The sequence below is a fragment of the Neolamprologus brichardi genome, chromosome 3, assembly GCF_056152115.1.
Source record: "Neolamprologus brichardi isolate AB-2024 chromosome 3, ASM5615211v1, whole genome shotgun sequence".
Lineage (NCBI taxonomy): Eukaryota > Metazoa > Chordata > Actinopteri > Cichliformes > Cichlidae > Neolamprologus > Neolamprologus brichardi.
Window position 1 is genome coordinate 10,416,912 of NC_142106.1, and position 24,011 is coordinate 10,440,922.

The 24,011-nt window shown below is 40.2% G+C and overlaps 3 protein-coding genes across 3 annotated transcripts in view; 1 reads left to right on the forward strand and 2 right to left on the reverse strand.

Moving 5' to 3' along the window:
• The first annotated feature begins 1,881 nt into the window (after positions 1–1,881).
• On the forward strand, positions 1,882–2,603 carry LOC148103455 (Fc receptor-like B). The gene is made up of 4 exons (XM_087838109.1): positions 1,882–1,973; positions 2,053–2,298; positions 2,384–2,535; positions 2,595–2,603. Exons 1-4 carry the CDS (start codon positions 1,898–1,900, stop codon positions 2,601–2,603), a joined length of 483 nt encoding a protein of 160 aa, XP_087694235.1. The 5' UTR covers positions 1,882–1,897.
• An 11,056-nt stretch (positions 2,604–13,659) lies between these two features.
• Positions 13,660–24,011, reverse strand: part of LOC118453405 (uncharacterized) — a 154,427-nt gene continuing 144,075 nt past the window's right edge. The window contains exons 7-9 of the mRNA XM_087838756.1: positions 20,963–21,061; positions 15,179–15,265; positions 13,660–13,943 (exon numbers count right to left, since the gene is read on the reverse strand). Of these exons, the coding sequence (XP_087694882.1) occupies positions 13,900–13,943; positions 15,179–15,265; positions 20,963–21,061 (230 nt within the window). The 3' untranslated portion in view covers positions 13,660–13,899. The remainder of the gene's footprint in view (positions 13,944–15,178; positions 15,266–20,962; positions 21,062–24,011) is intronic.
• Positions 22,436–23,967, reverse strand: LOC148103456 (low affinity immunoglobulin gamma Fc region receptor II-like). The gene is made up of 5 exons (XM_087838800.1): positions 23,937–23,967; positions 23,441–23,476; positions 23,045–23,317; positions 22,720–22,965; positions 22,436–22,641 (listed from the first exon to the last, which is right to left on the reverse strand). Exons 1-5 carry the CDS (start codon positions 23,965–23,967, stop codon positions 22,436–22,438), a joined length of 792 nt encoding a protein of 263 aa, XP_087694926.1.

Genomic DNA, 24,011 nt, shown 5'->3' on the forward strand with positions numbered 1-24,011 from the left:
TTGCTGACCTATTTTTGAACAGTAATAATGAGTTTTTTGCACCTCTGGTCATCTTACATATTAAGCCAGCATATTAAGCTTCAGCTCTTTTGCACACATCTGTTTCAAATCTCCATATTTTGTCTCATTTTCTGTCTTCATCTATTTATTTGTACTATTCTATTGCATATATTAATCAGAATCTGTGGGTAGACAGCAAAGAAAGAATTTCATTGCACAAACACGTGCCTTTTCTCTTGTGACACATGAAAAAAAACAATTTGAATCTTGAATCTATCGCTTGTTTTCCTGAACACGGCAGTGGTAACATAAAGCTTCAGCACCATTTCGTTCAACAATCATCATTTTCAGCCTGGCTACAGATGTGATTGGATGAGAAAATGTGCTGTAAATTTAGCGTCACATCTAAAAATGGTGTTCCAGCCTCAGTAACTTTGATATAGTAACGTCCGCTGTAATATTTATACCTCTGATTAAATCTCACAAGTGTTAGCTTTATTTTGACAGCAAGCTTGTTCACACAGAGTTTGTAATTGCAGAGAAATTCATTTTGGGCATGTCATTTTCCATCAGGAACCCCAGAAAACACTTGGGGTTCAGACCTGTGCATGTGTCTCTGCACAGCTGTAATTAAAATGTGTTCAGAGGGCCTCAGTGTCTGAATGGTTCCAGTTCAGCTCCATAACAGCAGCGTCCCTGCTTTGATTGAACAATTGAACAAGTGAATTACCCACCTCTGTGTTTGAACCAATAGAAAGCTGGTGCTCAGAGGAAGAGGGCGGGCTTTACTTGGTGTCAGTGAGAGAAATGAAAAAAAGCTCAAATGAGTGAGAAGGACGATGAAGGAAACATCTGTGCTGTGTCTGCTCTGTAAGTAGAATCTCTGTGTTTGTTTGAATTCTTGTACTTTGACTGTCTGCTCTCCTGATAACTGATGATGGAGGAGAAGACATGAAAAACAAATCAGGCTGAATTCAAGTTCAAAACACCACGAGGACCAACTGCAGGTCTGAACTGACTCTTTATCTTTGCTCAGGAGTCGAGGAAACACAGCAGGCAGTGAAAAGATCAAATCATTCACTCGTTATATCAACACAGCTGCACAGTGGACACATGACTTTACTGGAGTAGTTAAAAGCAGTGGAGAGTTTGCATAGACTCACAGTGTAGTCAGTATATATAAGCATAATGAGTGCTTTAACATCTGCTTTTTAGATTAAAAAGTTCAAATTGGAGGAGATGAGAATGAACAGTTCTCTCGGTACTATACTTCAGTAAAAATCATAGAGGAATAATAAAGGTCCAGAAAATGTGGTGTAAAATATTTTTTGACATGAGACATATGAGGTTAAGTGGTGATACTAAGCAGGCAGGATGTGAAAAGGCTGGTAGTTTCTTTACCACCTTTTTCAGCTTTTTGTTTTCTAAATGTCGACAGAATTAAACACATAAATATAAAATGAGCGTGAGACGTGTGTGTTTGTCAGCTGTTTGTGTGGAGTTGTTCTTTATGTTCACCTCAAATCAACCTGAGTGTCATTTCTCTTTAGTTCTGATCTCACTGCTGAGCTGCACAACAAACCAAGGTCAGTAACCTTCTTCTGTCACAGTTTAAACCTGAGAAATGTTCACTGATATGACCTGATTGGGTTCATGGTTCACAATGTAAAGTCTAACAGATCATCAGTTTTTCATTTTAACCCTCACAGCTCGTCTGACTGTGAGTCCCAGCAGCTCTCAGTTCTTTAGAGAAGGCTTTGTGTCTCTGAGCTGTGAGGAGGACGACAGCTCTGCTGGATGGACTCTGAGGAGAAACACAAGCACAGAACATAGGACTCAGTGTAGAGGTGGGTGGGGAGAAGCAGATGGTTCTTCCTGTAACATCAGCTACATTTTCATGTGGGACAGTGGAGTTTACTGGTGTGAGTCCAGAGAGGGTCCCATCAGTAACATGGTTAACCTGACAGTCACTGGTAAGCTGAGTGTGTGGAGTTAGTGTTGATGAAGCTGTGTGTAAATGGATGAAATGCTGTAGTTTGTCTCTGTGTTGAGGTGGATCAGTGATCCTGCAGAGTCCTGTCCTCCCTGTGATGGAGGGAGATGACGTCACTCTGCTCTGTAAAACAAAGACCACTCCCTCCAACCTCCCAGCTGCTTTCTATAAAGATGGCTCCCTCATCAGGAAGCAGCCTACAGGTCACATGACCATCCAGCATGTTTCCAGGTCTGATGAAGGCCTCTACAAGTGTGACATCAGCGGTCATGGAGAGTCTCCATCCAGCTGGATCACTGTCACAGGTGACACACTCACCTGTCTGTGTTTCTGCAGCTTTCAACATTCACAATGTGACGACAACTTAATGACTGTGTTTGCTTAATTTAGGGGAACACACCACCACACCTCCACCTACATCCACACCTCCTCCTACATCCACACCTCCACCTACATCCAACTCTCCACCTGGTTCCACCTCCATCACTCTTCCTCCATCACTCTCTCCTCTTGTTCTCTCTGTGTTGTCATGTGTTGGACCAGTCTGTGTTGTGGTTCTACTGGTGTTACTGGTTCTGCTGGTGAGACGATGTGTTCACAGGAAACCTGAAGGTGAGACTCAGACTTCCTGATCTTTCATGTCTGAGTTTGTTCAGTAGAATAAAGTTCACATTCATTATGATCACAGTAACAACTTTGTTAAATGTTTAGATATTTAATTTATATTATTGTTCATGTTGGATCATTTCAGCAGACAAAGTTGTGGAAGATGACATCATCACTGATGTGATGTACAGTGCTGTCAAAACAACAATTCATCCACAGCCAATCAGAAGAAGCAGAGGTGATTTCTTCATATAATGTGGGGTCAGGGGTCTTTTTCATTTTCCTTTTGGTGGAAATATATAAAGACATATTTGCAAAGTAGGGCTCAAGAAATGAAAATAAATAAATAATTAAATAAAGCCAGACAAATTATACTGTTAACGAAAACGACTTTGGCTGTCACAATGGTGGGTGCAGACTCAGAAAAATGTTTAACAATTTAGTTACAAAAGATGCACAGACTCAGTGCTATATATAAAAGTGTGTAGGGGAGGGAGGAATCCAGGGGTCCTTTGAGGTGGAGAAAATCCCACAACCCTCGTCTTCGATCATACACACGAGAATGTCCTCTTCAGTCAAACACCATTCGAACCATTCACGTCAAAACTTCTGTGAAAAATACGGGAGGCGAGCGCAAATCCTTTGCCAGAAACAGACAACTAGAAAAGTCTTACCTGGCGAGAGCCGGGCAACACTGACGGGAGTCATGCAACGATCCAGCGATGAGAAGCCTTGATCTGCCATCTTAAATGGGCTGTATCCCAATTCAGGGTCTGAAGCCTTAAAGGCCGCATTTTAAGGCCGATTATGTCACAGCGACGCGACGAAGGCTGTCCCAATTCGAAGGCTGCTCGAAATGCAGCCCTCAAATGCGTCCTTCATTTCCCTGAATTTTAAGGATGTGGCGGTGTAGACTTCGTGGCCCAACATATCCCAGAATGCATAGCGCGGCGGTGGGTGTGGATAATTTTGCCAAAAAAAACGGCGGATGAGGGGCGCCCGAAGAGTAAACTTTAAGTAAGTACTGAATATTATGTCACTTATTTATGTGCAAATGTTTAATAACGAAGAACATTAAAACATTACTGTTGGCCACATGTCGGGAAAGTTATGTGACATTAGTGACGTTTGTACTAACTTGGTTTTAAAGCCTTTAAAATATACGCCGTTCAATAGCTGAGCTTAATCTTACAGAGAATGATCAAAGCTCATGTAGAAACAAACAAACAAATAAACAAAAGATTTTCTCCTTCATTTCTGTCAAACAAAGCTGTATGAAACGTTTCCAGCTGTTAGTATCATGGTTGCTAGGCAACCTGGGCAGCGCAACAGAGGCTACACCATCCCATTTCACAAGCCTCGCACTTCCAGCCTCAGCGGTCTTTAAGTACGCGGCCCTTGAGGATCGTTGAGGCTGCGTACTTTAAGGCTGCAGACCCTGAATTGGGATACAGCCGTAGTTTCTGGTCATTGACACCAGAACGGCTAGGTAGTGAGCCGCAGGTGAGTAATGATTTGCAGGTGTTCTGCCTTAGCAAGAGAGAGGGAGAGAAGAAACAAAAACAAACACTGATGTGTTTCCAGCCCTGAGAGACGCCAGAAAGGTACGATGAGATTGGCAGGTTTACAGTGTGGTGACATTGATCGCAAGTTGGAATCAGAGAACCCTCGTCTTCGATCATACACACTCTTCAGTCAAACACCATTCGAACCAGGCGAGCGCAAATCCTTTGCCAGAAACAGGCAACTAGAAAAGTCTTACTTGGCGAGAGCCGGGCAACACTGACGGGAGTCATGCAACGAGGAGCGTGAAAGGTGACAGTGTGCATCGTGAGCATAGTTTGGATCACGAGGACATTTTCCTCTTTAGATGTCTCAGACTGAGTTTAGTATGAAGTTAGAATCAGATTTAGGTTCATGAAGACTGTTGCTGACTGCATTAGTGTAATCGATGTTTCACAACCAAATGTAACAGTAACTGTCTTCAACTCTGTACTCACTGAGTGTTGTTCACTGTGAGCTGGACTGTGTGTTTGTGGTCTGTGGTTAACTGAAGCTAACAGCTCTGCAGTCGTCCAGCATCCTGTTTCTGATAGAAAGAAAACACTTCAGCTGCAGCTGTTTCAACACAGGAACATGGAGACATCATTTGCGAACTCTGCACACAGACATTTATAATCATATTAAGAACTTCTTCCAGCATTAACTGTTTTCTTTACATTTGACCTTTTTAAAATTTAACTCTAGCTCCCAAAAAGTTGATTCTGTTCATATGGAAGTAGCGTTTTCACCGTTTCGTCACTCATCCAAGTGACTTCTTCAGTCTCAGCTGACTGCAGGTTTCCCCAATCTTATAAACAGTTCATTGCATAATGACTGAAACCAGCCCACTGAATGAACAATGGGCTGGGAGGTCAGTTCCTTGATTATTAATATGCAAATTCTCATGAGTGGGGAAGCTTCTCTGCTCTGTCTGTGGGTCCTGGTGGATTATATGCTGATTATTTTAGGGAAATCTACAACCACATCTCCATCTACTCCCACACATGTATCTACATCCACCTCTATCCCAACATCAGCCATTCCCCCTGGTTCTTCTGTTCTTCTTCATGTGTTAATCTCTGTTGGATCAGTCTGTGTTGTGGTTCTACTGGTGTTACTGTTTCTGCTGGTGAGACGATGTGTTCACAGGAAACCTGAAGGTGAGACTCAGACTTCCTGATCTTTCATGTCTGAGTTTGTTTAGTAGAATAAAGTTCACATTCATTATGATTATACCCCAGACAGCAGTATTCCTTTATTTTACCATTTACATGCATGGCGATAACTATTAAACTTTCAATAAAGAAATAAAGATATATAACTGACAAATTCTCATTCCAAGACATAGCATACCAAATCTACAAATTCTATGGTTACATACAAAAATTCAGTGTGTAGGCTACTACAAACATTCGGTCAGTAATGAACAATGATCAGTCCATCCATAGTTCCCACATGCACTGCATTTAACCCCTTTCTAGGTAGGCCATTTAAATCCAGGTGACTTCTAATTCAGTCATGCTTAATGCTGGATGTAGCTCACTTTACTGATTATTTACCTCTCTGTAAATGCTGACATTGCAGTGAATATCTGTTTAGGTATTTAAGTTAACTGTTTTCCATATTGGATCATTTCATCAGATCAAGAAGAAACTGGAGAAGATGACATCATCACTCATGTCATGTACAACATCAAAACATCCAATCATCAACAACAACCAGTCAAACAAAGAGGAGGTAATTTTGTGTTGTCTTTTTTTTTTTTTTTTTTGGGGGGGGGGGGGGTTGCGGTTCACACATTTTCACTCTGTTCGTAGTAAAGATGTTGGTCAGTGTACTTGTTGTTTTGTTGGATTACTGCATTGGAAATGTGGTTGTCTGAGGGGACAGATTCACTCTTGAAACACTGGAGGAAGAATTGCAGTTTTTGTCAGTTCATTTTTCAGCTCTGGAAGTTTCTGTTTGGTTTGTTTGATATTTTTATTAATTTTTTTAATTTAATCTTTATTTAACCAGGAAGGTCCCTTTGAGATTAAAAACCTCTTTTTCAAGGAAGACCTGGCCAAGATAGGCAGCAGTTGTCTCACAGTTACAGAAATTACTTAATTCAACACAGTCAGTTTCTGTCAGTGCGCCCCAGGGTGGCTGTGGCTACAATGTAGCTGCCATCACCAGTGTGTGAATGGGTGGATGACTGGTTGTGTAAAGCCCTTTGGGTCCTTAGGGACTAGTAAAGCGCTATACAAATACAGGCCATTTACCACAGACAGCAACAACACACATGCAGAAATAAATGAGAAAAATAAAGTAAAGTAAGTAAAATTCAATAAAGTTCAACAACACTCAATAAAATTCAAATTAAAAAAAAAAAAAAATCAGTTAAAATGACAGTCAATCTAATTGAAACAATTGCATGTTATGAAATTGACCTCAAGGATTCTTAGTTTAGATTTAAAAGCACTTAATGAAATGAATTCAGTCATTTTCCATTTGCTCTGCAGTTTGTTCCAAGCTGAGGGTGCTAAATGGCCAAAAGCTCTTTTACCAAATTCAGTTCGGGCAAATGGAACAGAAAGTAACAAGTAACCATGCGGACGAAGAGAATACCGACCAGCATGTTTCATTGCAAGCAGGGAACATACATAAGAAGGTATCAACCCAAGTATCGCCTTATATATAAAACTGTATAAATGAGAGTTCCTCCGACTTACCAAAGCAGGCCATCCTACCTGTGAGTATAACTCACAGTGGTGAGTCTGAGATTTACTGTTAACGATGAACCTCAGTGAAGCATGATACACAGTATCAGCCATTCAAAGACATTGAGCAGAAGCATTCATATATAGAGTATCTCCATAATCCAGCACAGGCAAACAGGCTGCAGCAACAAGCCACTTCTTTGTACTAAAAGATAAAGTTTTATATCACAGAACCTCACCATTATGTAGGACAGGTGTTGCCAGTTTGGCTGCTGAATGGTTAAATTAGCTTCTAAGGTCTTAACAGTGGGAACATTAATGCAACATAAGAGTGATGGTATTTTAAAAAATATCACATTGAGATCAGGAGTGCTCAGGGTGGTATGGCCATAAGCATAGAAGGTGGAGTAGTTCAGGTGGAAGCGCAGGTCACCTACTAAGGTTGGTGGTTTGATCCAGTCTGAATGCCAACTATCCTTGCAGAAGATACTAACCCCATGTTGATCTCAGACATATCTATTGGAGTATGCATGTTGAGCACGTTCTTCCAGTATTGTTCACTGTTTTCCTTCCTTCCTTCTTCCAAAAGTTGATTCTGTTCATCTGGACGTAGCATTTTCAATGGAAGAAATGTTTCATTCTTCAGTCTCAGCTGACAGCAGATTTCCCCAATCTTCTAAACAGTACATTTGCATAATGACTGAAACCAGCCCACTGAAGTAACAATGGGCTGGGAGGTCTGTTCCTTGATCATTAATATGCAAATGTTTAATGACCACTGGCCATGAGTACCAGTCACAGAGAATGGGGAATGGCTGCAATCTCAGCATTCTAAGATGGTGAAAGATGTACCCTTAGGCCCCCTCCTCGATTCAGAGAACATGCAACATAGGAGTGATGGTATTTAAAAAAATATCACATCGAGATCACAGTATATAAGGCTCCGTGTTAGCTCAGACACATGTCCACCTCACAATCTGGCTCAAACACAGTCAGGTGTGCTGTGACTTTTAGCTGCATTGTAACTGAGCAATAAATCCAGAAGTACCTCAGATGAGATCCAGGTGTGTCTGCTTTTTGGTATTGTTAAACAAACACGTTGTGTTCGGGATTAGCAAGAAATTTGTCATCACTGTGAGACGTCTAAAGAGGCAGACTGAACAGACAAGTATTTAATTAAATGAATCATTTAACTTTTTTAAAGTTCTGTATTTTCTGTCTGTACCCAGATTTGTTCATGTGTGGAAGTTGTATTATATCTCCTCAGAAAGTTCTGTATGTAAAACTGGAGCAGCAACGTCCTGTTGTTGACTACAGTTAACTGTAGTCTGAAGCTGATGAGACTTCTAGCCACAGTTTCTCCTGGTTGGGCCGGAAAAGTGTTTGTGCTGTGAGAACATGTTTGCTTTGTTGTCTGTGGTGAAGTGCTTCAATCTGCAATGGAGGAAGATGGCAGCTTTGTGGTCCTCACCCTTTTTCACAGTCACTCCGTCCAGTTTTTTGAGGTCACCCTGTGTTTGACTGCAGATGCACTAAAAAAAGAAAAGTTTCTGTGGTTTATGAAAGACATCACTTACTCTATTCATAATGGTGTGGAAAAAAACAATGACAAAAGATAACAACATTGTTTTGTAGTGTAGCCCAGAATGTTAGACACACAGACATCAACATGAAAACACACAGCATGGGCAAAAATGCCACGCTCACTTTGATAACCTAAATGACAGAGCATGTATATTTTTTATATTATACCAAAGTAGTTTTTAAACTATTGTACTGATGATGGGAGGGTTGGACAACTAAACCCAAAGATTCTCAGTGTATTTAAGGTCTTTAGGTTTTTGTATTTTAGGTCTTTCTAGTGGCAGTCAATCCATGAGCAAAAATTATCTCTCATCCTCTTTCCACCATTAGTTTTGACAGTGAATCCTGATTCCTCATTACTTTGACCACATAACTTTGCTCAACATCAGCCTGACCAACCAAAGCAACCCCAAACCTCACACAGTAGACAGGAAACACGATTGGGTTAGGTCATCAGCCTGTCTTCTTATCTGATGCGCCCATCATACAGGAAAATCTGGGCTTATCAGATCACATGACCTTTTTCCATTGGTCCACGGTCCAATCTTCAAGCTCCTTAACAAACTAAAGCTTTCTCTTTTTTTGATTAGCATCTCCAACAAATGGTTTTCACAGCTGTGTAGTCCCAATCATTGAGTTCTCTTTGCACTGTGCATGTGGAAATGATTTCTGTTTTATTATTACAAATAACTGAGTTCTCCTGCAAATTTTTTATGATCTGATTTTTTTTTTAATTATGAAATCAAGTGCATTTAGGGATGCAGGCCCAACAGTCTACCTGAGTATTGTTGCTGACCATGTCCATCCCTTTATAACCACAGTGGACCCATCTTCTAATGGCTCATGTGCACCACTGCTCACTGTTACCCTCTGTAGTCAGAGGGTAACAGTGAGCACCCTGTTTTTGTTTTGTGGTTGTGGGTTTCACCAAGAGTCAGTATGACTGTGGCTAACCGATACATGCTTCTCTTTAGTAGAACATAAAGAAACACAACCACGGGCTAAAAACAGCAGGGACATCATTCAGTAGCTGCGAACTAAAAAGAAAAGCTGCAGTGTAGGATGTGTTTGTGTTTGAGACTGAAGAGCTTTTATTCTTATTTTCCTTAGTCACTCAAAAAATGATCAATAATATCAATAGAATCATTCCAGCTTTTGATCAGCACCATGGACAACAACTAAGGTTAAAGGTCAGGGGAACAGCCACATGTATCTAATCTAATACTCATAGCATTTTCTTCAGCCAGGCTAACATAAGCCCATAGAAATTCAACCATGCTAAAGTAACATAAAGACAGCTGTTTTTAAGCATGGGACAAAGAAAGTAGCCCGTTAACCACAGGTCCTCACAGACGGACTGGATGGATACCACCTTACCAAAAAGGTTCACTCATTTATAGTAATACTCATTCAACAAATGTTTTCCAGTGGACCAACATCTAGATATATTAAACATATATTACAGTATAACTACAAATATTCAACATATAAGTGGTAACAGTGTTTCAGACCTTTACAAAAACACAAACTACTCACCTATAAGAGCTTCATCTTTCAGGCCTTGACCTTTGGCAACACTGCTCAAACGCTCTCATCTCTCCTTCCTCTTCCTCTCCTGAGCAACATTTCTTTTCATCGCTTCCTCAACATAATTTAAAATGCTGCTACTACTAACAGGAAGCAAAGGTAGGAAGTATATTTAATATATACCCTTGTAAGCTGTGCCTTTTTAAAAAATGTTTGATGAACTATAAATAAACATGTGACTCATGCTAGACACTCTTCAGGAACACGTCACCTAAACCAGCACAGAGTTCCTCCTGTTAAACCTCTCAGTGAAACTAGGAATGCACATGAATCATTGTTACGACTGTTGTCGTAATTATCATATGTAAATTTGAGTGTGCAGGTGCTCCTCTGTGATTGGTGCATCCAGGGTGGATGGCTTGCACCGATTGGCTAAGGACCAGGAGGCAGCGGATAAGAAGACACCGCCAGGGACTGCCATGTCATTCATCCTCGGCCCAACCCAACCGGCAGACCGTTCACCGTTCACTGTGTCGCTATGTTGCTATGTTACTTAATGTAAGAGCATGTAGGGGTGGACCGCCTTTTTGTTTGATCAGTTTTCTCCTGTTTTTGTTAGGCTGGGAGGAAAGTGATTGTCGTTTGAGTTAGTTCTTTTGCGTAGGTAAATTGTGTTTATTCCTGAGATAGGCTACTTTTTGTTTGTTGTTTTGGTCTTGGGTTCACCCTGACGTTATGATATGCTCCCTTCCTTTGTTTAACTGCACTCATTGTTAATAAATCACTGTCACAAAGTATTAAGTGTGTGACGTGCTGCTTGGGGTTGGACGGGGATGGATCACCCTTTATGTTGAGGTCTGGCCGCGCCTAGACGGGCCATAACAATCATATTTAAAGTCTGCTGCCATCTACTGGTTAAACTTGGCGTTACAGCAGAGCAGCTTTAACAATGGCAACAATTTAACCTTTTAATGTCCACCACGTCCCCATTTAAAGGCAGGAATAGGGTTTGGTTGCATTTTCCATTTTTACATGCTAAATGTCCCATTTCAAATCAGCAATAAAAATTCCATCCCCACTTTATTTTGCATTTTAAACAGATAAAATTCCACATACAGGGTTGCTCCACCTCCACCAACTGTAGTGATTTTGTATTTCATATAATCTCAGCATGAAGTATGAAATAATTGCCAGGAAAAATAACAAGATGAATAGCATCGGTCTCAGCACAGAACCCTGTGGAACTCCATAACTACATATGAAGGGAAAAAAAGGTGCCCCACCCCCCTCAGTATAATGTTTGAATCCACTTTCAGCTAAAAAAAAAAAAAAAAAAAGACTAAAATGTACACTTAGCTGTAAAAGTGTTGTCATCTCCATAACCTGCTTAATTAATCCAAATGAGCTTTTCTGGTTTATGAACGTGCAAATCTTCCTCTTTCCTTTGTTGCTTTTTTATTGTTCTTCTGCCACACATTTCCCCCCTCATCCTTCTCATCTGCATCCTGCTTTGTGCATGTTGCGGCCATTTTTACACTGAAACGTCACAAGGTCAGGGAAGCAGGAGGCACTGAAGGTGCTGCAGCACCCCCTGATGGATGATTGAAGAGTTGTGTGTCCACAGTTACTGATTAAAACACAAGAATGTTTCATTAATTTTGTTTGTTTGTTTTTGGATTTTAATGATGTTTTGATACCAGTAAATATTCTAGTACTTTTTACCACATTTGTGGAAAACAACACAACAGCACAAAATAATGGTTGCTGTCTTTGTGTGCTTTTTACCCAGATAAAAACCACGTTGACATAATTTACTTTTAAATCTTCTATTCATTATTACTTTTAATGGATGCAGCTTGGTCACCAGAATTAGTTGATAACTTCATCACTTCATTATCTCGTTCAAAAATGGTCAATTCTGTCTATAAGGAAAAAAAAACCATGGAAGTTACCATCATGCAAATATTAAGCTGATATCACATCAATGGCGTCCTTCTTTTATATACAATCTATAATTTACCTCATGTTTTGTATATCCAGCAGCTTTGTTAGCTCCCTACTGTCTCGCTGGAAACTGACATGTTTTTATCATCATGGGCTGCTCTCATTTTTACTTAGAGACAAACACTTTTACTGCTTTTATAGTTACGGACAGTGAATAACGGCGTTAAAAGTAACGCGAGTGCACATGAGTGCTGCTGATTGGCTGAGGAATATAGTAGCCATGGTAAACCAATCACATGACCAATTTAAGATGACATAGCAACAAGATGCTACATCAACCCAAGACAACCCTGAGTCTCCAATTTTGTGTTAAAAGTGTTGACTTCAAACTACACACCAAGTTTTAAATTGTGTTGATAGGCCAAACCAGCACGCGAGCAATGCAGTTTTACTTTAATACAGTATGTCAAATTGGAAAAATAACAATAATTCAGACATGTGAGGTTGTGCTGAAAAAATTGACACCTAAATGGGGCAAGTTTTTAAAGGGGTAATGTAGCGGTAATATCAAAAGTAGTCAAAAACAGCCAATTATACCCTGGACATCGGAGGGTTAAACAAATTAGTAATTAGTTGCTTTATGAATATTTTAACTCAATGACTAACTCAGTTAGTTACTTTTTTGAAGAAGTAGCTAGTAACTAGTAACTAATTAATTACAGGGTTTTTTGCTCCGCTAATATGCTTTATGTTATACACACTTCCTTTAGGCATTGAAAACCTATTTTCATTACAATAGAGATACCCAGTTATCTTTATCGATGAAGCCAGACGATGCTAATCAATTAGTTACAAGGATGTCTTAAAGACCTGGATGTGTACATATCTGTGATCCTTTTCATATCTTTAGATTTAGATCTATTTACATTGTACAGTCAGATGGCGAAAAAATGTGCCGATTCTACTCTATTATAAAGAAAACTTCAAATTAGGTACTGTGTTGTACCTAATTTGAAAGTATAAGTTAACTGATTTAAAATGTGACATCTTCTAGTGGAGGTTAAAGTGCTGTCATTTTTTAAAGCAACCGCCCTGTTGTAACACCAGGTTTAACCAGTAGAGGGCAGCAGACTTTAAATTTGCCCTTGCTTTTCAGCTTTACTGAGAGGTAACTGTTTGAGCTCTGTGCTGGTTCAGGAGCCAGTCAGAGTCACGTGGTCATAAGTGTGTATTTTATTAGACACCAAAATGTTTCAGCTTCATGTTTTATCCTAAAATACTGAGTGTGACAATAATAATAAATAAATAAAACTGTAATAACTGTAAAATGCCGACTATAATGAAAACTAACTATTCAGGTTTGTTATATTGTTGAACCCCAAAACATGTTCATGTTTGAGAGAAAACTGAGAGAAACTGCTGCCAGAAACCATATTGATGTAAATGTAAAAGTGTTTTCATGGCAGCTGCTGTGCAGTAAGTAAGTAAACCTCTTCCTCCATCAAGCATGCTGACGCTGCTCTGTGCAGTTTGCAGTGCCTGCTGCTTTGAGTCTGTAGCTGTGGTTTAATATACATCTTTTTGTTTTGTTTTCTGCACTGAAGCCGGGCATGTATTGGTAAGCCACAACAAAAGCGGAGCAAATCAAGTTTTCCATCTCCCCCCATGTTTGAAACCCACAGAACCACACGAGGAGCATGAGAGAGCAAAATTGAATCAATGCCACAGAGATACCCCCGACCCCACGCTGCATGGGAACAGGAGCAGGACAAATGCAAATAAATACCACAAAACATCTGGAAGTTTTTAATGTTACATAGAAATATCCCTATTTTACATTATTTATATAAATATTTCACATTGCTGATTTTGCATCAAAATGCAAATTATGAATCACGGGCCCAACAACAGGAGATTAAGACATAAAATATCTGTAACATGTGGATGTCCTCTGGTCTGAGGTGCTGGGGGAGCCAGTTAGAGACCAGCAGCTGGACTGGTGGACTACTTCAGTGAAGAGTAGACGACGTCTGACTCTGGTTTAAAGTCTGAACGCAAACAGTTGAAACAACAGGAAACATGATTAATGATCAGTAATGAGCTCATCAGCTTCACTGAATGACATTTAAATATAAACTGACAGATTTTATCAGACAGGACGAGCAACGACGCTTCAAAACAGGAACCAGCTCAAGAGTCTGCCGCCTGTTTGCAACTCAGCAAGATTTCCAGGGGAAATGGTGTAATCCTCACATGAAACACAGAAATAGTTTCCACACCATCATCTGAGGCATCGCTGTTTTTTTTTTACTGTTTTACACTGCTTTAACTTTTTTACCGACTGAAACAAACTTTAAGCGTCAAATGATCAACGTCCCTAATTAGTCTGTAGGTCTGTGGTGACAAAATTAGCAGTTTGACACTAAAAGCTGAGGCTACATGTTGTCGACAGTGTACCAGGATGGTCCACTGGTAACTAGATGTGTTGTTGATTTATGTTTTTCATGAAATATCCTGCAAAACAGACTTAAGTATCCATATATACTCTATGCTGCACTGTACACAGCAGGCTGTGGTGTTCATGTAGGTTGCAGCAAAGGCTGTAGGCATCGATCTAAATTCAAGGTGATGATGTTCACTCAGTAAATTCTACCTTTGAAATTAGCTGTCTATTATCAGGGGTTTAAAATTCATGAAATCTCATGAAACATCTGCTTTTACATGTTTAAATCAGCTGGCTCAGTTCACAATGATCAGTGAATATCAGTCACAGCCTGCACCCACAGTAAAGTCTACCACATGATACATTACTATGTGCTGCACCACTACAGCCAATCTTAAGGTTTCCCCACCTGCCAAATCACACATTAACCCCTGCCCTTCACTAAAATGTGACTACTGAGATATTTCCTTGTTGTGTGGGTTGATTTTGGCTGTTTATTTAGTCAGTTTTCTTAAATTTAGCTCAAATTGGTGCAGCACTTGAAATTGAAACTCGTTCTTAAAAAAAGAAAAATCCTTCTTTATCTTACGTTGGGCCTTGAGCTGATTGGTTCGTCTTCTGTCTAAAAACACCCTGGTTTAGTCATTTGAAAACTTGTTATCAGTGTAGTATGCTTATGCATCACACTAAGAGGAGGAGGAAGTTGTTTGGTTCCTGCGTCTTTCAAGATGCGAAGGTTGATATCCTGAGCTTGAGTGAGAACATGGTTAGCTTAGCTTAGCTTAGCATGACACTGCTAGCTTTGCTCTGTTTAAAGTGAGAGATAAAGAGCAGCTGTACCTCTGGTCCTCTTTGGGCTGATGGCTACTTGTTCATAACTGAGGTCTTTAGTTTTCACTGAGGAGTAGACCGCCATGCTGTCGCTCTCTGTAAAATAAAACACATTTAAATTACTGCAAGTACAACAACTGCAACACCACAGCTACTACAAAACACTTTGTTATGTTGCATCATGAAGAATACAAGTGATACAAGTGATGAGTATTTTTTAAACTCCAAAGGGGTTTTCACATCTTTACTCCTCTTCACACCTCTGCTATAAGCCAATGAGTGACTGGATAGAAGCGTGAGGTGTTTATGTGAAAAACAAAGGTGACATCCACAAAACCGCCGTGCTCTTTTACTGCAAACTGCCACACTTTCCCCACAGCGCATGAAGCAAACATCGTATTGCAACACTCCGCTGTTAGCCAACCCAAAGCAGACTGCACTGCAGCTGGCCTCAGGCTACAGGAGGAAGTTTCTGCTGTGGTTTGACATGCAAATTAAAAAAAAGATAAGTTAATGAATCCTATTAAAGGACTGCTTGAGAAGCTCCTAGGAACTACTTCAGATACAAATCACAGTTTCCATGCTGCCCACACTTTAACTGTTACTTGAATCATCCATGAAATTAACAAAGAGCCACATTAAAAAGTCAAACACTTGTTGATTCCAACTTCTCTTTTTTTCCACCCTGACAGATGGGCGGAGGTGTGAGACGTAAAAAACAGGAACCACCTCTAAAGTCTGCTGCCTGTCTGCATCGCAAGAGTCAGCAAGATTTTCTAAAGACACTACGTCCTTCCTCACAAGAAACCATTTTTTTTTCTTTTTTTAACTTTATCTGTCTTCTGTTTTTATGGTGAGAATAACTTGTGTCTCAGACAGAAAACGTACACTTACTGCTGTGATCGTGCAGCGTTCGTTATGGCACATGCATTTATTTTTTCCTCATATTTACTTTGTGTTGATTACAATATAAATTTACATTGCATTTTAGATTTTGCTGTATTATGTTATAAGTTTTACATATTTAACTACTTCATACACGCCATCTTGTAGGAGGTCATTTTTGTTCCTACCTAGTGTTTACAGAGGGACTGTTTTATGGAGAGTAACGTATCCTGTTGGTGTTTTTGTTTGTTTGTTTTAAATAAAAGATCATTTTAAGAGAAAGCCCACCACACACCCATAGCCCAGATAGACCAGAGAGCATGGTTGCAATTGTACAATTGTGTTAACACTGAAAACTAGGACTCTACAGGTATGTTCAGATATTTGTTCAGTTGTTCGTTTGACTTCTTTGTCCAACTCTGATTTACCCGGTCACATGCATACAGTACTTTTATCTATGCCTAAGCATTCTGGCATTCACACACTTAGTCACACTCGATGTTTCAGGGAGAAGTCATGGGTTGATCTGCTGACCTTCTGACTGGTATGACCCAACTCTACAACAGCCACAGACGTCTGATCCTACTGATACAGATTAAGTAAGGGAATCACACAAAATGAGTTTTATATAAATGTGTTTTTTAGCTGATTCAGTCAGCCTCATCTCTGTAGTATTAAGCTGATGCCAGCTTTATGACAACATTTACAGTCACGTGACTGAGATCATTTAAAACAGCTGCTGGGTCTTTTGGGAAGTGATATCTGTATGGCTCTGGTGTAACAATAAAGGAGATGTTGTGGGTTTTTATTTTAAATGGAAGAACTTAAATAGAAAGAAAAATAGGACCTAAGGTTGAACCTTGGGTGCACCACAGACAGTGTGAGCTGTAGATAAAGAGAAGTAATCCATGGTGACCAAAAAGTTTCTTCTTAAAAGGAAAGAAAAAAATACCCCCAAAACTCACTGATGCCAGTCCATGTTTTACTTTGATTGATTGATGCACTTGAAGAATTACAGTTGCTTTTTCTCCCATTTCAGCTTTTAACATTATTTGTCAGCCTGAGTGGGGAAGTTTCTGTACTGTGTAGAGCTTTAATGTAGCTAAATGAAGCACAGCTGTCGTCTGATGCTTGTTGAATGGTAATGTTCACTGTGTCAGCATGAGAGCTACAGTTGAGTGTCCAGTAAGTGCACAGCTACCTGTGTCCAAACAACACCCCAGCAAACATGTTCTCTCCACTGAGGAGCGGTAGAAGGCCAGCAGCAGCTTCTGGTTATTCTTCGCCAGGACACGGAGGAAGTGCTGGGCCTTCTTTACCCTTAGACAGGGTGTTTAAGGGAATTCAGCTTGAAGTTAATTTATGAGACGCCCACTCACATCCTGGGCCATCTGACCTCAGGAATTCGCATGATAAGGTGGGGCCAGGTTTCACAATGAGCTCACCCGAAACTCTGGCTGATTGGGACCCACACCCAGTTTCACACCTTGGCTCAGGCGATTAGAGGATCATCAGGGGGTCCTTTTGTCCCTCTGTGGGGGGATACTCCCACTAGGTTTATATCTGGGACTCTCCACCATTTGACCTTAGAACTGAAGAAACTTCTCGGATGAGAGGTGAAACGTCTTCAAGCAACTTAAAGAAGTCCAGACGCTTTTCTTTGCAAGCTCCTTTGACTACGATGACCTGGATGACTGAGAACCTTCACAGACACTTAATTTATGAGAACCACCAGGAGATGTTCACTACCTCCTGTGTGCGGTTTTATCTTCATCATACTTGACAGTGATGTTGGTTGAGTGAGTTGGTGTACAGTCATAGTCGTAAAGGGTGTAGAGAAGGCAGCGCTGTGGGGATCTGTTGCTGAGTGACAGTTGGGGGTAGAGATGGTCCAGTTTGGTGGTGGGGATGTCTGGATTATGGTGTTGACCAACAAGAGAAAGGTTTGTTGGTCATCTATAACTGACCTCATATGCTGCTCTTTATTAAAAGGTTGCTTTCGGAGAAAGATGAGAAGTTTGATATCAGTTACAATTCTGTCCAAAGCCCGAAAGTGAGTCATAATGTCACTCATAATAGTGACTGCAAGAGGACGTAAATCTGCTCTGTTCAAGGTTAAACATAACGAGGAGCTTTATCTTTGGGCCTCGTTGATCCGACCTGCTTAGTTTTTTCCAAGACTGATTCCAGAACTGCTTTTGATATGATTACTGGGAATAACTGTTAGGTCACGAAAAATATGTCAAAATTGTGTTTGCAATGTTGCATCATGTAGAAAGTACATGTACTTCATACACTGCAGCAGCACCTCACAGCTCTTAACACCTCTCTGCTCTGAGCCAATGAATGACTGGATAGACCTGTGAGATGTTTTGTGTGAAAAAGAAAGGTGACATCCACCAAGCTGCTGCTTCTTCAATGCTAAATGACACACTTCACCACAAGCTACGTTCTCACAACATGAACACTATTACTATCCAAGCCAGAGCACATAGCAGATAGAAATCTCACCTGCTTCAGACTAACTGGTCTCAACCACAAGATGTTGCTTCTCTATCTTGTGTGTGTACCAAGGCACATCTGGGCCTAATGTTGTCTGCTTTTGGCATGTATTGCTCAATTACAGCATGACCGATGTTCTGTGGTAGAGAAGTGGCCCAAATGTTACTGCACACAAGGCATCTGGTAAATTCACGGGGCGCCTGTGGCTGAGCTGAGGCAGACGCTGAGAGACACATGTCGCTCAAAGAAAACGGCAGATGTGCCATATTTGTGCTAAAATCACATCAGAAAGCAGAACTATTGAGCTGGATGACCTGTCTGTTCATCATCATAACAACATGCTTACACACACCATCCCGCAGTGTGGATTAATCTGTTGCTAAAGAAAATCGACAACAAGTGCAGCGTTTCCTGTTTCTCTGAGTGAAGCAACACAGAGGAAGTTTGAAGGTTAGATTTTTAGTGTTTTAACATTTTATGTATTCGGTTTGAACCAATGAGCCACCACAGACAGTTGTGCTGTCAGGAAGTGTTGAAAGAACCAATAATACATTGTTATCTTTGGCCTATCTCTAAGGTTATTGTTAACAGGAATTAATAAAACAACATTAAAAAAGTAAAAGAATGACAGACTAAAAATGTATCCATACAATTTCAGTTGCTTAAGCAGAGACGCTACATGCTCCAGCTCCTCTGAGTGGGACACCGTGATGTTCACAACCCAGCCGAGGGACGTCCTTTTCAGATGCTTGAACCAGTAGGAGCACTGAACCCCCACTGAATAACTGAGCTCCTCGCCCTATGTCTAAGAGCGAGCACGGGCAGCTCTGCATCTTGTATCCAGATCACAGCTCGTGGCTGTAGAAGGAGAGACAATTAGCTCAAATCGTAGCATCAACCCTGCAGACATCCTCCGATGTTACTACCTGCCCAATCTGATGTTCCTTTTTTGGAGTAATGACATGACCAGCGGCAGCTGTTTAGGATTGTTTGGCAGCAAAATTACAACTTACAGCGACTGTTTGGGGGCTGACGCCACAAGTTAAAGCGGCTGTTGTGTGTAACTGTGAAGAGAGACTGCCACAGTGAGCTGAGCTTAATGCCAGATTTGTTTTAGTGTCATGAAGGTGAGTCTGTTGTCTGGTTATGTCAGGTAATATTGACAGACAAGATTTTGCAGGGTAATAAAAGTTACATGTTTATTTTTTATTCTTTCTTCGCACAAAATCCTCATTTAGTCTTACAGTGACAGAGCTTAACGTATGTGAACTGCAGGATATAACTGCTGCTGATTTATTCCTCCCTCATAAAGCTCCTGTAAATAATCGAGCCACTGTTTGGATTTACAGTCACATAACAAGTTTAAGTCCAACCTCGTTGTGTCCACAGGAATTTCTAAGGTAAGCAGCCAAACACTAATCAAATGCACTTAATTAACTGATCATCAGCAAGTGTTTACTGCAGTTTTCCCAGCAGTCAACATCCCAGCAAATTGCAAAACATCCAACAGCTACACCTCAGACTCTACAGGTTTTACATGCTAAATGTCAAAGTTCATTATGGTAAAATTAAAACAATTCAAATAAAAAAAAAGACTTCCCAGGGGAAAACGTCTTCTCTCTTTATGTTTTGTTTTGGGATTTTTCGCATCTGAACAAACCAAGAAATCAAAAATCAAGACTTCTGGAACTTTGTCCACAGATGAGACCAAAGTGTAAATGTTTGTCCATAATGCACAAGACAACATTTGAGGGAAAACCAAACACTGCACATCAACACTGACGCCACATATCGACTGTCAGCATGGTGGTGGAAGTGTGAGGATTTGGGCCTGTTCTGAAGCACAGGACCTAGAGTTTAATGTGAACCCAAAAAACAAAGCTGCAACACTCCAGTTAGAGCCCAGACCTCAGTCTGATTGGACTGCTTAGGAGACTGTTATTAAGAGAGCTGTGCATCACAAATGCTCACAAACCTCAAAGACCTGATTTAATGATGCAAAGAAAAGAAAAGTGGGCCAAGACTGTGAAAGTCATATAGATAAGAAAAAGATGAAGAAAAGAAGATAAATAAATGAGGTATACTTAGTTTTTCATGAAACAGCTGAGCATTCTGAGAAAGTGTTCATCATCACATGACCGTAGGAAGACAATCAGGAAACATGCACATGTACGTACTATCAGAAAGACCTAATTTAGCTCACTGTTTAAATGCAGCAGTATGTTGTTTGTTTCTTGTGTTCAGGATGCTTGGTAATTACTAAATATGAGCGTGCTGCTAAGATGGTGAACATGTGAAGTTCAAATTTTATGAACTATTAAAGTGTTAGCATTCATATGTTAGCATTTAGCTCAGTGATTGGATGTAGAAACGAACCCAGATGGAGAAAAAGAGGAGCAGCTCTACCTTTGGTCTTTGACTTTTTCTTCTTGTCTTTGATGACGATTTCTCCATAACTGACGTCTTCAATTCTCGTTTCTGAGTAGACTGTAGCAGAGTCTCTCTCTGCACAATAAAACACATAATATTTAAACATAAACAAACTATTTAGATGATTTAGAATATTTAAAATAGTTTAAGCAGAAGATAGAATCACTGAAAAGGTGACTGCTTCTGTGACAAATAAAATGTACTCAAGGAACTGAGGGACCACAGATCAGATAAACGTGCCACGATATCACACAACTAACAAACGATTACCTTCATAAAAGGTAGATTCAGAGCCTAAACAAAGATACTGGGATTAATGGAATTTAAAATGTTATCACATAAATGTTTTTCGTGTTTAAAGAAATGCATACAGAAGTACTTCTCTGGTTTTAAACTAACAGCCCTGTGTTGAAACACCTGCAGCTGAAGTGTTTTCTTAATGTCACAAACAGGATGCTGAACAACTGCGGAGCTGTTAGCTTCAGCTAACCACAGACAACAGACCGTCCAGCGTGCAAAGAACAATTCTCACTTAGTATGGTGTGAAACTTTACATACAGATATATTTAACTAAGATGGTGTTGCATTCTAAAAAACATTAACTACCTATGAAAAGGTCATTTAAATAATTGAATAATCTTTATCATTAAATGTGTAAATAATGAAGGTGAGCTATATGCCTAACATGCTTCATAGTGTTCTCGCGATCTATCATAAACGCACAACGTTAGACTAACGCACAGTCTTAACCTCTTGAAAAGAGGAAGCTCCTCGTGATCCAGGGCTCAAAATGCACACTGTCACATGCTTCCAGTTTCTTATGTGCCCTCGATTCTACGTTCCTGAAACATTAGCCCAAATCTAACCACTCTGGAGCCAATCAAATCTGATCAAAGCTGCTTAGACCCCTTTCCCTCCAGCAGGTCACGCTTCTACTAAACATGTGCCCAGTTATCTGCCCCATGCTGTCTGTGGATGTAGCTATATAAGCTAGCTAGCATTGGCATTGATAACTTCGCACTTCTCCTTCTCATAAAAACAGAGTCACATTAGTCTAAATAAAACTAACGTGTTAGAAACATTTACTTTAACTCTTTAAGACCTACCATAGAACCAAGTTCGCCAGAGCTTCTATTATATTTTTACATGTTGTAGTGTCATTTTTGGGAGCATTTCAAGTTGCTATACATCAATACAACCATTATAGCCCAAATTTTAATAATATGTATGCATTAAGTGCATAGTACTGCTGTCGACCATGGGATATTTTGACGTCACTGTATGTGACGTCTTCTCCTGCAGCTTTGTCTTGATCTGCTGAAATGTAACAGTAATATAATTTATCGTATGAATGTAAATGTTATTGTCACAGACAGATAAAATAAACACTGAAATCTAATCATAATAATGTTTAAATTGTTCAACAAATCAAAGTCCACACATGAAAGATCAGGAAGTCTGAGACTCACCTTTAGGTTTTCTGTGATTATGTTTTCTCACCAGCAGAACCAGTAACACCAGTAGAACCACAACACAGACTGATCCAACAGAGATTAATACAGGAAGAACAAGATGCGGGGCAGGGGCTGATGTAGGGATAGAGGTGGATGTAGATACAGGTGTGGGAGTAGATGGAGATGTGGTTGTAGATTTCCCTTAAACATACAACATACAATCATTAGTTTATTGTGAATGTTGAAAGCTGCAGAAACACAGACAGGTGAGTGTGTCACCTGTGACAGTGATCCAGCTGGATGGAGACTCTCCATGACCGCTGATGTCACACTTGTAGAGGCCTTCATCAGACCTGGAAACATGCTGGATGGTCATGTGACCTGTAGGCTGCTTCCTGATGAGGGAGCCATCTTTATAGAAAGCAGCTGGGAGGTTGGAGGGAGTGGTCTTTGTTTTACAGAGCAGAGTGACGTCATCTCCCTCCATCACAGGGAGGACAGGACTCTGCAGGATCACTGATCCACCTCAACACAGAGACAAACTACAGCATTTCATCCATTTACACACAGCTTCATCAACACTAACTCCACACACTCAGCTTACCAGTGACTGTCAGGTTAACCATGTTACTGATGGGACCCTCTCTGGACTCACACCAGTAAACTCCACTGTCCTGAGGTATCATCAAAGTGATGTTACAGGAAGAATTAGTTGAACCAGCTGATTTTCCCCAATCTCTTCCACACTGAGTCCTCTGTCCTTTGCTTGTGTTTCTCTTCAGAGTCCATCCAGCAGAGCTGTCGTCCTCCTCACAGCTCAGAGTCACAGAGTCATATTCAAATAATTGAGAGCTGCTGGGACTCACAGTCAGACGAGCTGTGAGGGTTAAAATGAAAAACTGATGATCGGTTAGACTTTACATTGTGAAACATGAACCCAATCAGGTCATATCAGTGAACATTTCTCAGGTTTAAACTGTGACAGAAGAAGGTTACTGACCTTGGTTTGTTGTGCAGCTCAGCAGTGAGATCAGAACTAAAGAGAAATGACACTCAGGTTGATTTGAGCTGAACATAAAGAACAACTTTGTAATATTTGATAATAATGAAATAAAACTAATATAAAATATCTAAAATAAAACTGATCACATCATTTCATATTTCATGCTCTAATGTAGTTACTGTTACACAAGGAATCACATACAGTTGTGTTATAATAATACGTAACTGTATGTATTAGTAAATACAAAAGACTAGCACTAAACTAAGGTCTGTCCTCTGCTCTGTTCACACAAACACCAACATTTTATTTCATCTTTTCACTCATAAATTCATCAGTAACTCTGTGAAACTTCAGACCTGCAGTTGGTCCTCGTGGTGTTTTGAACTTGAATTCAGCCTGATTTGTTTTTCATGTCTTCTCCTCCATCATCAGTTATCAGGAGAGGAGACAGTCAAAGTACAAGAATTCAAACAAACACAGAGATTCTACTTACAGAGCAGACACAGCACAGATGTTTCCTTCATCGTCCTTCTCACTCATTTGAGCTTTTTTTCATTTCTCTCACTGA